Here is a 15,545-nt window from a genome sequence, read left to right as displayed (position 1 = left end):
TGGACAAAACAGGAGATTATTTATCTATATAAATATACATTTAAACATTTATGCACATGTGAGTGTAAATGTAAGTAAAATTAGGTCCACAGCAAAAAAATAATAAAAATAATAATTTCATGTCATTTTAATGAACTGTTCAAAAGTTTTATTTTTGATTTACTGAAAAACATGATCTCAGGTCCATTAATGAGCCTTTTCTCCTGAGTCAATTCATTACATTCTGTTTAGTTTAATTATTATTAATAATAATAATAATTAGACTAAACTGAAAAACATAATAATACACTTTTTTTATAGAGACCATCGACTATACGTATGGACACTTTGTATAGAAATACTGCAGCCTAGATGTGTTATGACGACATGTACCACTCAGTGCTCATGTCGATGTCGTTCTATGTGTTCTATTTCTACGTGCCGCTGTCGTGGCGTTTTCCGCGTCACTGTAAAACTTTATTGTTCAAAACCGGAAGACAGAACAGACTACGTGTCCGGAAAAAAGGAGAATCTGCTAAATGGGCGAAGGAGGCCAGAGTCAAGCTGTCTGCAATATCTGAGTTATTATTTGTGCGGGGTTGTGTTTTTTTACACAGCATCAGAGTTAACATCTACACGGTTGACCAAAAACGATGTTAACGAAATTTGAAACGAAGTCGGCTCGTGTCAAAGGTAAGAATTTACCAGTTAGCAAAGGAGCTAACGTTAGCCTGGTTGACGTTATCTTGCTCATTTATAATCTTCTCTCTTAAATGTGTTAATAAATTGATTAAATTGTAAGAGGGTTGTGTATGACCTTAAGTCGCATATGATACGTCCTATTCAGATGTAGTGACGTTAGCGAGCTACCTTAAAAACCTGTATGTTTCTGAAGCTAATAAGCTAAGTGCATATTAGCTGGTACATATTACGATCACCTCTCATCTTCTGAAGTATAACAGTCTGTTTTCTCGTGACATTATGAGATTGTTTATCAGCTGTGTTACATTTCAGGCCTGAGTTTCCATCCTAAAAGGCCATGGGTTCTTGCAAGTTTGCACAATGGAGTCATCCAGCTGTGGGACTATCGGATGTGTACCCTGATTGACAAATTTGATGAGCATGACGGTGAGGCGGCGACGTGGTTTGGTGTAAGATGATATTGCTTCAGTTTCATGTTTATTATAGGAATTAACTAAACGTCTTGGGTGCTTTCCTCCAAAGGACCCGTCAGAGGGATTGATTTCCACAAACAGCAGCCTCTGTTTGTGTCGGGAGGAGATGACTACAAAATCAAGGTGAGACTGTTGTTAAAATGAAAGAGTTATGCTCTTGGTTCTTCCTCTCATCTTGATGGCCACACTTTATATTATGAAATGACTCTTGATATTTTCACATGACACTATGAATGAGTGAATATTCCTGTTATTTTCCAGGTGTGGAACTACAAGCTGAGACGGTGCCTCTTCACGTTGCTGGGACACCTCGACTACATCAGGACCACCTTCTTTCACCATGTGGGTTTCAGAGTCCGATGTGATTAAGACTCTGTATATTCTCATTTATCTACTACAGGGGTGTGAATCTCCTTTTACTTCAGGGGCCACTTACAGCCCAGTTTGATCTCAAGTGGCCCGGACCAGTAACACAACAGAATAGTAATCTATAAGTTATAATCTATAAGACAACGCCACTTTTTAAATTTGTTTTAGAGTAATAAGTAAATTAGGAGAATGTTTAGATTGCTGTTTAGTCCTGGGTCTCACTGTTGTGTTCTGTCCATTTTTGTCTGACTAAAACCGTGGACAAATTAGGAATAGAAATTGTTATCATATAAAAATTGCAGTCTTCTATTTGCACTTTGTAAATTCATGCTGCAGACCAGATAAGACCGTCTGGCGAGCCACATGTTTGACACCTGTGATTTAGAAGATTTTCCTCTTCAGTGAATTAATGATAATGTATTAACCGGCCTGCAGGAGTACCCCTGGATCCTGAGCGCCTCAGATGACCAGACCATCCGCATCTGGAACTGGCAGTCCAGGACCTGTGTCTGGTAAGAGTCTGCGCCAACTACACCATGGAAAAAAAAAAAGAATTGGCACATCTGAATACTTTTTTTTGTTTGGATTTAGTTCCCAAGTTATTTTCTTATGAGTCATAGAGACGTCTAGAGTTGCTACAATTTTAATCACTCTGCATCTGTTTGGTCTGCTTTAAAATGTGGGTTTAAATGACTGATGTGAGTTATAATTATTTGAATGTATTTATTTATTTTTCCTCAGTGTGCTGACCGGCCACAATCACTACGTGATGTGTGCTCAGTTCCACCCGTCCGAGGACCTTGTGGTGTCCGCCAGTCTGGACCAGACCGTGCGAGTGTGGGATATCTCTGGTGAGGGCCTGGGGGACAGTGGACCAGGGGACAGTGGGCTGGGTTTTGGGGAGGGAGAGGGGGCGGGCGGGGTGGCAGGGGTTGGGGGCAAAGTGGTACAAAGGACGAGGAAGAAGGCCGGCGCAGGACTGATGGACGGTCCTGGACGCCTTCTTCCTCTTCGACTTGTAGAGGACAAATCTCTGTGGGCTGTTTGCAGAAACACCGCTCGCTTTAGAAAAGCCAGAGACAGGGAAGGAGACGAGTTGGCAGGACAAATTTATAGTGTGGTTTTTAAGGAATTAAATACTACACTGTAAATGCATGTTCTGAATAAAGAGAGGATCTTACAGATTAGAGAAGTGCAAAGTAAAACAATAAATATAATTAGGAAATTTGAGAGGTGTTTCTGTGCGTTTGCATGCTCCTGAAATCTGTCTGTATTTTTTCTTCCTTGTTGTCTCTGCACTAACTAACCATTAACTCTCTCATCTACTCTCACTTTCTCACGTGATGTGGATTTGTCACCTGCCCTGCATTTGTGTGCTTTGACGTTCTTTCTGCACCGAGCACGTTTGCATCCGTCTGTCCCGTTTTTTTTTTCCTTTGAGATCACATGACGTAACCGCAGCAAATAGAGTTTTAACACCTCCACGCTCCACGGTTGGCTGAGACTTATTTGTAGAGGGACGTTAACTTTGCTGTCTTACTTCTTCCCATTCTCTTATTCACCTGTTTATAATGGTTTAAGTTGCATCTAGAAAATGACAACTACTAACTAGTTTTAAAGGATGTCTCTTACGTACTTAAACGTATTTATTTTTAAAATATTGCTATGCTGCCAATGACTCTTGCACGGCTGGCTGTACTGATTAGGATATAACCAGGCATACGAAAGTGTTTGTATTTCTTGTAGCTGTATTTTTTTTATCAGCTTTATTTCTAACCTTCGACAGTCCAGAACCCATTAACTCTGCATGTACCTCAAACATCCTGACAGAAACGTGCATGAGCCTTTAAGAAAACAACCATTCAACGCCCCATCAGAGCACGTCTTTACAACCCCAGCCACCGCCCACCCCCATCCACCCTCCACCTCCACCTCCACCTCCACCTCCCAATCATCCACCCACGACAACGCTCCCTGCGTCCTCTTTATCCCATGCTCTCCCTGGAAACATCCACACCCGCACATGGGTTCCTAGTGCCATTTTCTCTCCCTGCGTGGCGTCTCTCTGTGCTGTTGAGCTACTTGATCACCACCATCGCTTTAACGGGCGGGAATCACGAACACAAGCTGTGTCTGAGTCTGGGAGCTAATCAATCACCTCCTCTCCGCTGTCCAATCATGAGTTTTCCTCTGTGCGCCAATGATTCATTAACCCAATCAACTGCTTCCAGACCCGAGTTGGTTTCGTAATGACAGAGCAGAGGTTGTGTTGGTGTGTTTCAAACCCGTGTGTGTGTGTGTCAGGTTGTCCAACAGCTCTTTGTAATTCCCCTCTTTCTTCTCCCATTATTTTTCTCCATGTTTGATCGTTTAAATAACTTGTGTCTCGTTTTCTTCTCCCCTCCTGTACTGTGGTTGTTCCCTGTGTAACATGAATATGGCTCCCCCCCCTCCTCCCTCTTCCCTTCCTGTGCACGCGATCCTCTGAATGATGGTTCCAGGTCTGAGGAAGAAGAACCTGTCTCCGGGCGCCGTGGAGACGGAGGTGCGCGGCATCTCTGGTGTCGACTTGTTCGGTGCCTCTGACGCTGTTGTTAAGCATGTCCTTGAGGTGAGCGGCAACTTTCACGTGTAGTTTTCTATTTTAATTTCATTCAGTTTAAGGAAAAGAGAATCGATGCTTAAAAAGCTAAACAGGAGAACAGAAAGTGTTTGTTGAGATAAATGTTCAAAATTATGACGGTATATTATGGTAATTTTTTTTTTTTTATGCAATCACTTGTTCACAACATTTTCTACTGGTTGAGAGAGTAATTAATGCAGTAGATTGACTAAGGGTGGACTATTTTACTGTGATGACGAGTAAATATTGTAGAATAATCCCACATTAGTAGTAGAACAGGTTTGCATCGCCCCATGTTAGCACTGATGTGGAAATCTGGGGACATTTACAGCAAGAAAAGAATTAAATGTTATCAAAATGAAATAAAGAAACAGGCACAGTCACATTTTCATTCATTTTGACATATTTATTCATATTTAAACATGTTTAAACTGCTATGTCTGTGATGTCAACAGCAGCGTGACTGGGTACCGTAATAATTGTAGTCTGCGTGCAACATTTTTTTTTCTCATTCATAAAAAGCTAAAATTGGGGACAGCTATAGTCGGGGGACAGGTCATCCGAGACGGAGACTGTCCCCAGAAATCGGGGACGTCTGGTCACCAAAAAAAACAAAAAACAACACCTTTTTTTTTTATAACACAAGACGTTTCTTCATTTTTTGGACGTTTCCATCTTCACCACAACTCACAGTGTGTATGCTCTCAGTTCATTTTCATTCATTATTATTTCTAGTGACTTCAAGGAACAAATATTGTTGTGGTCTAAACATTCAAAGACTTGACCCTGATGCTTTTATAACTGAAGAAAAAGTGTTTCAAAGGTTCCTAAACTCTAAATTGGTGCTTTGATTGAAAATGCATGTAAAGAGTTTGTCCATCCTGCTTCTGACCTCTGTTGGGTTTAATTTGGCAAAAGAGGGCAGTTTCCTCGAAGTTCCCCAGATTACATCATGTACTTGTATCTGTCTATCTATCTACTGACTCTCTTCTGTGTCTTTAATCTAATAATGCTGCACAGACAGGGTGTAAACTAGAAGGCAGTAATTTTTCATGTTTAATTCATTTTCTATTAAGTGCTTAGACAGTAGCGTCCGGTCCTTGACCTCAGAGCTGAGGGGGTTTTGTTTGGGTTTGCGTGACCCGACGTCGTGTGTCTCTGTGTCTAGGGTCACGACCGTGGGGTGAACTGGGCGGCCTTCCACCCCAGCATGCCCCTCATCGTGTCTGGAGCTGACGACAGGCAGGTCAAGATCTGGAGGATGAACGGTGAGTCCCCCTTCGCGTTGCTATTAAAAGACGAAAGACACGACGGCCGTCAACAGTCTGCTGAATAGTGCCTAGAGCTACTAGTTTATTTTGAACATGAAGACAAAAAATATATAATATAAAATAAGACAAAACATTTAAATGTAAGATAGATATAATACGCAATTGAAAACCCTTTCTTAGAGTCCAAAGCTTGGGAGCTGGACACGTGCCGCGGCCACTACAACAACGTGTCCTGCGCCGTCTTCCACCCGCGCCAGGAGCTCATTCTGTCCAACTCCGAGGACAAGAGCATCCGGGTGTGGGACATGTCCAAGAGGACCGGCGTGCAGACCTTCCGCCGGGACCACGACCGCTTCTGGGTGCTCGGTGCCCACCCGAACCTCAACCTGTTTGCTGCTGGTACGTGGAGACAATTCAATGTTCAGTTAACAGGACGTTGCAGGAAATGATTAGGAGACGGGGATTTTTTTTTTTTCTGCAGGGAAGAAATCCAGTGTTTGGTTTTGTTGTACTGAGTCTGCTTTGTGTCCTACAGGTCACGACAGTGGTATGATTGTGTTCAAGCTGGAGCGTGAGCGTCCGGCCTACGCCGTGCACGGCAACATGCTGTACTACGTCAAGGATCGCTTCCTCCGCCAGCTGGACTTCAACAGCAGCAAGGACACCGCCGTCATGCAGCTTCGGAGGTTGGTGCTGTTTGTCCGTGTTGCAAAAAAAAAAAAAAAAAAAACCAGCATTTTAAGTGCACACTGGTGTAAAAAGCTGCACACATTATTCTCTTAATCGTTTTGTGTATAAAATAAATGCATGTCAATGAACTACTCTGCTGATCCTTAGAGCATTAATTATATTTCATGTTATACATTTCCTTTAAATTCATTTCACCTGATGTAGTGGATCCAAGTTCCCGGTGTTCAGCATGTCTTACAACCCGGCTGAGAATGCTGTCCTGCTCTGCACTGTAAGTATCTCTCCCCTAAACATGTGCACATCACTCCAGTTCTTCCATGTGTTTAATCTAATGCTCTTCGCTTCCTGCAGAGAGCGACCAACCTGGAGAACAGCACCTACGACCTGTACTCCATCCCCAAAGAAAGTGACTCTCAGAACCCTGATGGTAAAGACACAACTCTCTGAGCCTCCGTGTGTGTGAGTTGTTGCTACCAGCAGTAACTAACCCAGAGTCTTATTTTTATTTGTTTTATTTGTTTTTTTAAATACAGCTCCAGAGGGGAAAAGGTCTTCTGGTCTGACAGCGGTCTGGGTGGCCAGGAACAGATTTGCCGTCCTGGACCGTATGCACTCTGTGAGTCTGTTTGTCCCTTGTGTTGATTTAACTCTTTATGACCTAAACGTCCACCCACGGAAAAGGTATTTGATTTACCGTAACTCACCAATGGACAAAATTCAAACGGGGAAGTTGCGCTTTCTGAGGGAGAAAAAAAAAGGCTGCCATTACGGTAATGATGAAGCAAGACCAGGAAGAGAGAGTTGTTTGGAGGAATTTGTTGGTAAAAACAAAGTTAGTTACACCCTTGAGATGTCACGAATGTCTTCCGGACAAAATCACAACTTCCCAGTGTTCAGCCACACTGTGAATTTTGTCAATAGCACAAACCATTGTGAGTTACGGTAATTCAAAAACTAGCGATACGTTCAGTTCTGAAGGGTTAAGAAATAGTTCAAAAACACTGGTAAATAAATGCAATAACATGTAATAATATGTATTAAACTAATTTCAGTTTAAATTCTTTCATAGACCTCACTGCAAAAAAGGAATTTCAAGAAAGCAAAAGATCCTTCTATCAAAGAAACACATCTTATATTTTGTTCAGAGACGCGAAGTTTGTGCTTATTTTAAGAATTGTTATTGAGCAAATAAAGCTCAACCCAGTGGCAGCTTTGTTTTCTTGATCCAAGATGATTTAATTAAATATAAGAATGCTTCTTTCTACTAATATTGATTTAATCAATATATATATATATATATATCTTAGCACTTACTGACGCTGTGCTACTTATTTGTGTCAGTTTGTTACTAAATATGATCCTTCCTCCTCCGCTGCAGCTGCTGATTAAAAACCTGAAGAACGAAATCGTGAAGAAAGTGCAGGTGCCGAGCTGCGAGGAGATCTTCTACGCGGGGACGGGCTCGCTGCTGCTGCGCGACGCCGACGGCGTCACGCTGTTCGACGTGCAGCAGAAACGCTCCCTGGCCACGGTCAAGATCGCCAAGGTCAAGTACGTGGTGTGGAGCTCGGACACCAGCCACGTGGCCCTGCTGGCCAAACACGGTGGGTGGATGAGACGCTGATGCAGCGTGAACGTTAATGGATCAACGATTCGTGAAGTCGAAATGAATCTGGCGTCGTTCTTGAACTAATCTAAATCTCCTTTGCTCCTCTTTCTGCCTTCAGCCATCATGATCTGCAACCGTAAGCTGGAGAGTCTGTGCAACATTCACGAGAACATCAGGGTGAAGAGTGGAGCCTGGGACGAGAGCGGGGTCTTCATCTACACCACCTCCAACCACATCAAATACGCCCTCACCTCTGGGTACGTTGCTCCTTTTTCTGATCTAACTTTTTCTGGAGAGTTTATTGCACGTAGTTTCTGCTCGAAATATAAAACAGCTGAAAACAAATATGCATAAAAACCATAGCTTGTGGGACAATACGTTCATACAGAAAGTAATGGTGGTTAGAGGATGTCAGTATCTTTATACTTTCCCCTGATAAAATGTTTCTCTAACAAACCTTCCCTCTAAACCGATTTAATAAACTGGAAGAGCAGAAGAGTGGCTTCCTTTGTCCCTGTCTATGCATCCTGTTATGAAGGACTTTTAACATGTGCTTGGCTCTAACTGCACTAACACAAAAAAATGTGGGTCAAATCAAATCAAGCAAGATGCAGCTGAAAAAACATCAGCTTAAATGTACGTTTATCAGCTCATATGTCCCAAAAACGGAGGCTATAAAAACATTTAAACTGAAGGTTTTCGTTGTGCTGTGTCTTCACCACATAAGAAAACATGTGAAATAAGAGACTGAAAATATGTCACATCTAACATTGTACTTGCTTGTGTTTTCAGCGATCACGGCATCATCAGGACCCTGGACCTGCCCATCTACGTGACCCGTGTGAGAGGCAACAGCGTCTACTGCCTGGACCGGGAGTGCAGGCCTCGCGTCCTCACCATCGACCCCACAGAGTACCGCTTCAAGCTGGCCCTGGTCAACCGCAAATACGATGAGGTCGGTCGGTTGTTTGTTTGTGTTGAAAAAATAACATTTGAGTATTTCTGTGTTGCTGTCATCTAGCTCTGATGTCCTCCTCCTCCTCCTTACTTCTTACGTCCCCGTCCAGGTGCTCCACATGGTGCGTAACGCCAAGTTGGTGGGCCAGTCCATCATCGCCTACCTGCAGAAGAAGGGCTACCCCGAAGTGGCGCTGCACTTTGTCAAAGACGAGAAGACGCGCTTCAGTCTGGCTCTGGAGTGCGGCAACATCGAGGTGAGCTAAACTGATTAGGCCTGTAAACTAATAAGGAAACACTTAGTGAGAAGAGAGAGTGGGACAGAGGATGCTTTGTCGCAGGGATTGTCAACTTTACTATTCTTAAATTTAATCAGCTGCTACGTGGCTTCTGTTTAGCTGCTGCAGAGAACGAAACACATCGATGCAGGACAAACTGCACAGTAACCAAAAACGACTCCGTACTTGCAGGTGGCGCTGGAGGCGGCGAAGGCCCTGGACGAGCGCAGCTGCTGGGAGCGTCTGGGCGAAGCGGCGCTGCTGCAGGGCCACCACCAGGTCGTGGAAATGTGCTACCAGAGGACCAAGAACTTCGACAAGCTCACCTTCCTCTACCTCATCACTGGGAACCTGGCCAAGCTGCGCAAGATGATGAAGATCGGTGAGTGGCGGCAAATTTATTTCGAATATATTCAAAAGAAAAGGAGAAAAAAGAAACAATATTTTCGAAAGGGAGTGAGAGGAAGTGAAACTTATCTGGTCCCAGCTCTTCTCCATCAGTTATTTAACTTGAATACTTCCTTATTTTTCATCCATACGTCTACTGAGTATTATATATTAATTCTTGTGTGTGGCCTGTGAAGTTTGGTAACAGTATATTGAATGTGTGTGTGTGCAGCTGAGATCAGGAAGGACATGAGCGGCCACTACCAGGCTGCTCTCTACCTGGGAGACGTCAGCGAGAGGGTTCGCATCTTGAAGAACTGTGGACAGAGTGAGTTCATTTACCCTGAAACATATTCACTGATATGTTTGTTTTACACCTCATCCTCTAGTAAATGTTAAATGTCATATACATGTTACTCTCATGCAGTAACAATTACAGTAACTGAGCATGTGTCCCTCTGTTTGCAGAGTCTCTGGCGTATCTGACCGCAGCCACACACGGCCTGGACGAAGAGGCCGAGGCCCTGAAGGAGACTTTCGACCCAGAAAAGGAGACGGTACGTTGGTGATGTATTTTAAGGGGCGGGGCTTAGCTGGAGGCAAAACATCTCGGACATGCTAGCTTAAACGCCGGTTAGCATATTTTCAACGGACTGTTTTGACGAGAATGGGCGAGGAAATCTTTGCTTCATTAGACATTTTTTTTATGTAGACTTTATATATATATATATGTATATTTTTAGTTTTCACCCACAAATTTAATTTTCTTTAAAAACAGGGTCAGACATCTCATTAATGTCACCATCAGGTGACTTGGTGATTCACTATCCCTACTACATGAAGCTATGTTTACGCCAGTTGCACGGCCACCCCGCTGTTGCACATATTTGAAATTAAATATTTTAACCTGTGTATAATTTAATACACAGGTTACACGGGTACAGGTTATAGCTTAAAATGAAAATAATAATAATAATAATAATGTATAAATGGCACTAGACTGAGTTCACTGACAGTGTTCATCTCAAGTTTCTGTCTGTCAGCTAATGTTGTGATGTCACAGTGACCTCGGCCAGTGATTCTCACTGGTTCTCATGGTTTAATTACAAGGGGCCCATGAAAATAAAATCCTTCAAAAAAGAAAACGTATGACATTTATATAAATAGGATTGTTTTACTCAGACATGACTGAGACCTTTATCTACCTAAACTACTGAGGATAAGGATTGTTCTGTTTTCACAAGTCTAATTTACCATATTTTATAAGAGATCTCACTTCTGGGTTGCATCGTTCAAAGACACTGGATGATGCAGTTAATATAAACGTAACACAATCTGCATTCATTTCAAATTATGAGGCTCCTACTGTTTCAGTGGACATGCACCATTCATTTCTTAATAATGTTCTTATTGTGAAACACCTGCAGGAAGGTGCTGTGTGAAACTCATAAATGGGCATGTTCAGGTTTGCTCTTGAAATTAAGCTAAGCTAATTTTTGATCAACCTGAGGATAAGGGGGTCGTCAGGGTAAATCAAAAACACGCAGAGAGTCCTGGACCCTGAAAAGGTTGAGAACCACTGACTTAGCACATGAAGCGGTCTATAAAACACCTCTTATAAATGCATCATTTGAATAATATTGTGGTTTTGCTGTGTCTCGTAGGTACCAGAGGTTGATCCCAATGCACAGCTGCTGCAGCCTCCTCCACCCATCAACCCTCTGGACACCAACTGGCCCCTGCTCACTGTATCAAAGGGCTTCTTTGAGGGAGCCATCGCAGCAAAGGGTGAGTCCTCTGCCCTCAAACATGATTTAAAGTAGATGTTTGTGATTAATGACCATATGTGGACAAGGAGGAAAACCCCTGTGTATGTATGTATCCTTATTTTTTGTACCTTTAAGGATGTTTAACCGTGTGTAAATCGTCTTGCGTCGTAGGTAAAGCAGGTCAGATGGCTGCCGACCTGGACATGGAGGCTACAGGAGGCGAGGGCTGGGGAGACGATGCTGAGCTTCAGCTGGATGACGGTAAATTCACAATGAGTGAAGCGTTCGTTGAGCAGATCAGAGACATAGTGACGACACATTTAATATTCGCCTTCCTCTTTTCGTCAGATGGCTTCATGGACGCGCAGGACGGATTAGGGGAGGAAGGACTGGTGAAAGAGGAGGGAGGAGGCTGGGAGGTTGAGGAAGACCTGGACCTTCCCCCAGAGCTGGTGAGAGGAACTACAAATACCTACACCTAGAGAGCAGCTTCTTTCAAACGGCATCATCACACTGAGCTTTAAGATATTCTCATCAGTGTCGTTAATTTTTTTTTTCTTCTTCTAATTTGCAGGACGTGCCGGTTGCAGGTGGAGGAGCAGAAGACGGCTTCTTCGTCCCACCCACCAAGGGCATGAGTCCAACCCAGATGTGGTGCAACAACTCCCAGCTGCCAGTGGACCACATCCTGGCCGGCTCCTTTGAAACTGCCATGAGAGTACGCTCCCATTTTTTTTTTATCCACTTATAAGTGGTTAAGTATAACTATTGTTTACGCTCATACTGTTTTTGTTTTGCTTCTTTTTTTTTTCCCTCCCCTCTGCAGCTGCTTCACGACCAGGTTGGAGTCGTGAACTTCGGCCCCTACAAGTCGCTCTTCATGCAGACGCTGACTCGAGGCCGCACCTGTTTCCTGGGGCTGCCGTCTCTGCCCTGTCTGCGTGGTCATCCCCAGAGGAACTGGAAGGTACCGTTGATAGATATGTGGATTGAGTCTACGTTCACACGTATGAAAACAATCCTTTTTTTTTTTCAGGTTTTCCTTGACGTTGTGTCGAGTGTTTCTCTGTTACAAAATTGCAAGAACGCATCTAGTTGTAGAAAGGCTGTAGTACATATCTCAGGCCTATGCGTGGCACTGTTTCTGCAACAGAACTCAGCCAAAAAGGCATCATATACAAACAATACAGTCCAGATTTCAGTCCGTAATCCTTTTTAGCTCATCGTAGTAGTGAAGTAACAGAATATATTGGGCCGAGACACCCAACGAGGGTCAGTATCTAAAGCAGCACCGTCACAAACCTGTAGTCCACCATTATTGTTTTTGTTGTTATGAGACGTTGGGGGGCTAGAGAGGCGAGAGTGGGGCGGTGACATCATCGTGCACAAGTGCAAAAAAAAATGCAGTTCATCCAGTGGCCACTAGGGGCTCCAAAAGAGCGCAAATCCCCATAGACCCCCATGTTAAAAAGCCCAACTTTACAGCATCATTAAACACGTTTACAGCCTGGTACAAAAAAATGGTTTTGGTCTCAATAGTTTATTTCACTATTCATGACAACTGTATGGGGGATGAATTTAATTCGAAGTCACAGAAAGATCCGGATTTTACTCTTATAGCCATATTTGCTGGTGCATTTGGGTCTGGTTTTAACATTGACTGTGAAAAGCAAATATACAAGCATTTTGTTTGTTTGTTTTTTTTAGGACTGTGGGGCCAAGCAGGGGCTGCCTGCTGTGGGCTTGCGCCTCTCCGACCTCATCGCCCGCCTGCAGCAGTGCTACCAGTTGACCACCTCCGGGCGGTTCGAGGAAGCCGTCGAGCGCTTTAGAGTCATCCTGCTGTCCGTGCCTCTCCTGGTGGTGGATAACAAGCAGGAGATTGCAGAGGTGAGCAACAGGCCTATTTAAAACCAGAAGCAAAAATGTAAAAAGTTATTTAATTTTTATTTTTTAATCCAAAAGCAAAAAAACACTGTTTATCCTATAAAAACGAAAAAGTGAACGTTAATGTTAGACTTTTGGATTTTAAAACATCTCCCACAGACATGGCTCTTTATATTCGGCACTAAAACCTGCAGCATGAAGATAAACCCATGTTCAGAAGATAAATGCTCATCTCATGAAGTTTAAAATTACTTCTGAATATTATTATATATTGTTACTTTTGTTATATGTATCAAAAACGTCTGTTAAATGTACTTGTTTAGCATTTTTTTGTCTTTTAAATCAAACATTTATTTTTTTTTTTAAAACCAAAGTTCAGTTTCTAAATAATACACGTGCCATACCTGTATAAATATATCCATAAATACGTATTAAATGTGTTTCAGGCTCAGCAGCTGATCACGATTTGCAGAGAGTACATCGTGGGTCTGACCATGGAGACCGAGAGGAAGAAGTTGCCTAAAGACACGTTGGAACAGCAGAAGAGGCTGTGTGAGGTAAAAACCTGACGCAACCTGGCACATCTGTTTACGTAACTTCACTTGAGTGTCGCCAGGTCCAACAAGTCACTGTTCCTGCTCACGTTTTTTTTCTTAATCGTGGCGTTTTCCTTGCAGATGGCTGCGTATTTCACCCACTGTAACCTCCAGCCGGTCCACATGGTGCTGGTGCTGCGCACAGCTCTGAACCTCTTCTTCAAACTGCGTAACTTTAAGACGGCTGCAGGATTCGCTCGACGCCTGCTGGAGCTTGGGCCGAAGCCGGACGTGGCACAGCAGGTTGTTTTTTTGTTTTTTAGTATTTTATGACATCATTTTTTTTTATTATTCTCTTATCATCAACATTAAATATCTCCCTCTTCATCCCATGTAGACCCGCAAGATTCTGGCTGCTTGTGAGAAGACCCTGACAGACGCCCACCAGTTGAACTACGACCCCCACAATCCATTTGACCTGTGCGCCGCCTCTTTTGTTCCCCTCTACCGCGGACGCCCCGTTGAGAAGTGCCCTCTGTCCGGCGCTTGCTACTGTCCCACTTACAAAGGGCAGATCTGCAGGGTCACACAGGTAAAAAATGAATTTAGATTTATAAAAAATAAGGAGAGAGAGAGCTGATCTTAGTAGTATTTTAAAAGTAAATATGACAAATAATATCTAACTGCTGTCTATACAGGGTTTCTTAAAAAGTCTAGAATTTGATAATCCCAATTTAAGGCCTTAAAAAGTCTTATATATGAGCATTTTTAACATTGTAGGTCTTAAATTACATTTAGTCAAGTCTATGAAGCAAACCGCTTCATTTGCTCCCATCATTTTGTTATTTTGAAAGTAATTCTGAGTCTCTGATTTTCCATATTTTTCGTACTTTTTTGTCTATGTCTTAAATTTAGCCCATAATGGTTTTAAAAAGGTCTTAAATTTCACTTGTTCAAACCTCAGAAACCTTGTTAAACTTCTATGAATTCCACATTTAAGAAAAATTGAGGCTATGGGGGACTGATATATAAGTCAAGAAGTATTGAAACTATTTAAAATCTTGCTTTTATTGCTTCATAAACATGTATTCTTAACTAGTGTTATGGCCTGTTAGTATCTAAAGCACCACCAAAATGCAGAACAAAACCCTAGATGAGAGATTAGTTCTTGTCTTTGTCTTCTAACCTTTTAATTTCCCTCTATTCTCTAGGCCACGGAGATCGGCAAAGACGTGATCGGTCTGCGCGTGAGCCCACTCCAGTTCCGCTGAGGAGGACGAACGGAGGGAGAGAGAGGAGGACGTCCTGAAAACATAGTTATTGAGAACTAGAAAATAAAAGCAGAGATATATATGTTTGCTCACAGTGATGTTAAACTTCTTTGATCACCTTCCAGCTGTCCTATCCCATGCACCACCGTTTCAACTCGAAGCTTTTTTTCTCGTGTGCGTGCTGTATGAGAGCTGTAAAAAAACTAACTAACTGTTCGCTTTATTTTTTCCTGACTTGTACGACATTAATTATCCAACACTGCTGAATCTAAAGCAGCACTGCTCTGTGTATCTGGGGGAGGAAATAAAAAAACTCAATAAATATACCTGTTTATGACGAGAAATGCAGTGGTTGTGTGGGTGTTTTCATGTGGTTATGGAGGCCGGTGTGGTAAATTTATTGTGCAAACATAAGGTTTTGTGTCTATAAACCTGGAAGAGGAATATTTCAAGTGCACCACAACACTGAGTCATGAGGGTTGTAAAATGACTTGGCATTAAACTAGTGCTTTAATAAAGATGTGGGGCAGTTTATTATAAGATGTGTTCTACTTAACAAACCAAAATGACAATATATATCTAGAGAAAGGACAAAAATGCATTAATGGTCAGGACAAAATGCACTCACAAAACTAATAGACGACAAATAACAAACAAAAAAGGCTGAATGTGGTTCAGGCAATATTATATTTTTTTCACACAAGCTTCTTGTTTTGGTCCTTTGGGCTTTAAACTTAAGTATTT

General features: G+C 42.5%; 1 protein-coding gene across 1 annotated transcript; it reads left to right on the top strand.

Annotated features, from left to right (window-relative positions):
* The first annotated feature begins 481 nt into the window (after positions 1 to 481).
* Positions 482 to 15,145, top strand: copa (COPI coat complex subunit alpha). Its single transcript, XM_047589604.1, has 30 exons — positions 482 to 672; positions 994 to 1,107; positions 1,204 to 1,277; positions 1,416 to 1,496; positions 1,959 to 2,035; positions 2,265 to 2,374; positions 4,025 to 4,134; positions 5,315 to 5,414; positions 5,598 to 5,816; positions 5,953 to 6,103; positions 6,312 to 6,378; positions 6,459 to 6,534; positions 6,641 to 6,723; positions 7,486 to 7,711; positions 7,835 to 7,973; positions 8,509 to 8,671; positions 8,784 to 8,930; positions 9,144 to 9,333; positions 9,571 to 9,666; positions 9,807 to 9,895; positions 11,003 to 11,126; positions 11,279 to 11,368; positions 11,456 to 11,559; positions 11,682 to 11,825; positions 11,934 to 12,074; positions 12,815 to 12,997; positions 13,441 to 13,551; positions 13,672 to 13,833; positions 13,928 to 14,122; positions 14,742 to 15,145. The coding sequence occupies exons 1-30, from the start codon at positions 633 to 635 to the stop codon at positions 14,799 to 14,801; spliced, it is 3,666 nt and encodes a 1,221-aa protein (XP_047445560.1). The 5' UTR covers positions 482 to 632; the 3' UTR covers positions 14,802 to 15,145.
* Positions 15,146 to 15,545: the final 400 nt, after the last annotated feature.

This window comes from Mugil cephalus, chromosome 7 (genome assembly GCF_022458985.1).
Source record: "Mugil cephalus isolate CIBA_MC_2020 chromosome 7, CIBA_Mcephalus_1.1, whole genome shotgun sequence".
NCBI classification, from domain to species: Eukaryota; Metazoa; Chordata; class Actinopteri; order Mugiliformes; family Mugilidae; genus Mugil; species Mugil cephalus.
Note: the sequence above shows the minus strand (reverse complement) of the source record. Positions and strands in the feature narration are given on the sequence as shown.

What these genes read in the sequence shown, in the direction of transcription:
- copa (XM_047589604.1), top strand. Translation starts at nt 633, where the DNA reads ATGTTAACGAAATTTGAAACGAAGTCGGCTCGTGTCAAAG. An exon ending in TTGTTAAGCATGTCCTTGAG is followed by an intron (nt 4,135 to 5,314) that starts GTGAGCGGCAAC and finishes CTCTGTGTCTAG; the next exon opens with GGTCACGACCGTGGGGTGAA. An exon ending in ACAAGCAGGAGATTGCAGAG is followed by an intron (nt 12,998 to 13,440) that starts GTGAGCAACAGG and finishes AATGTGTTTCAG; the next exon opens with GCTCAGCAGCTGATCACGAT.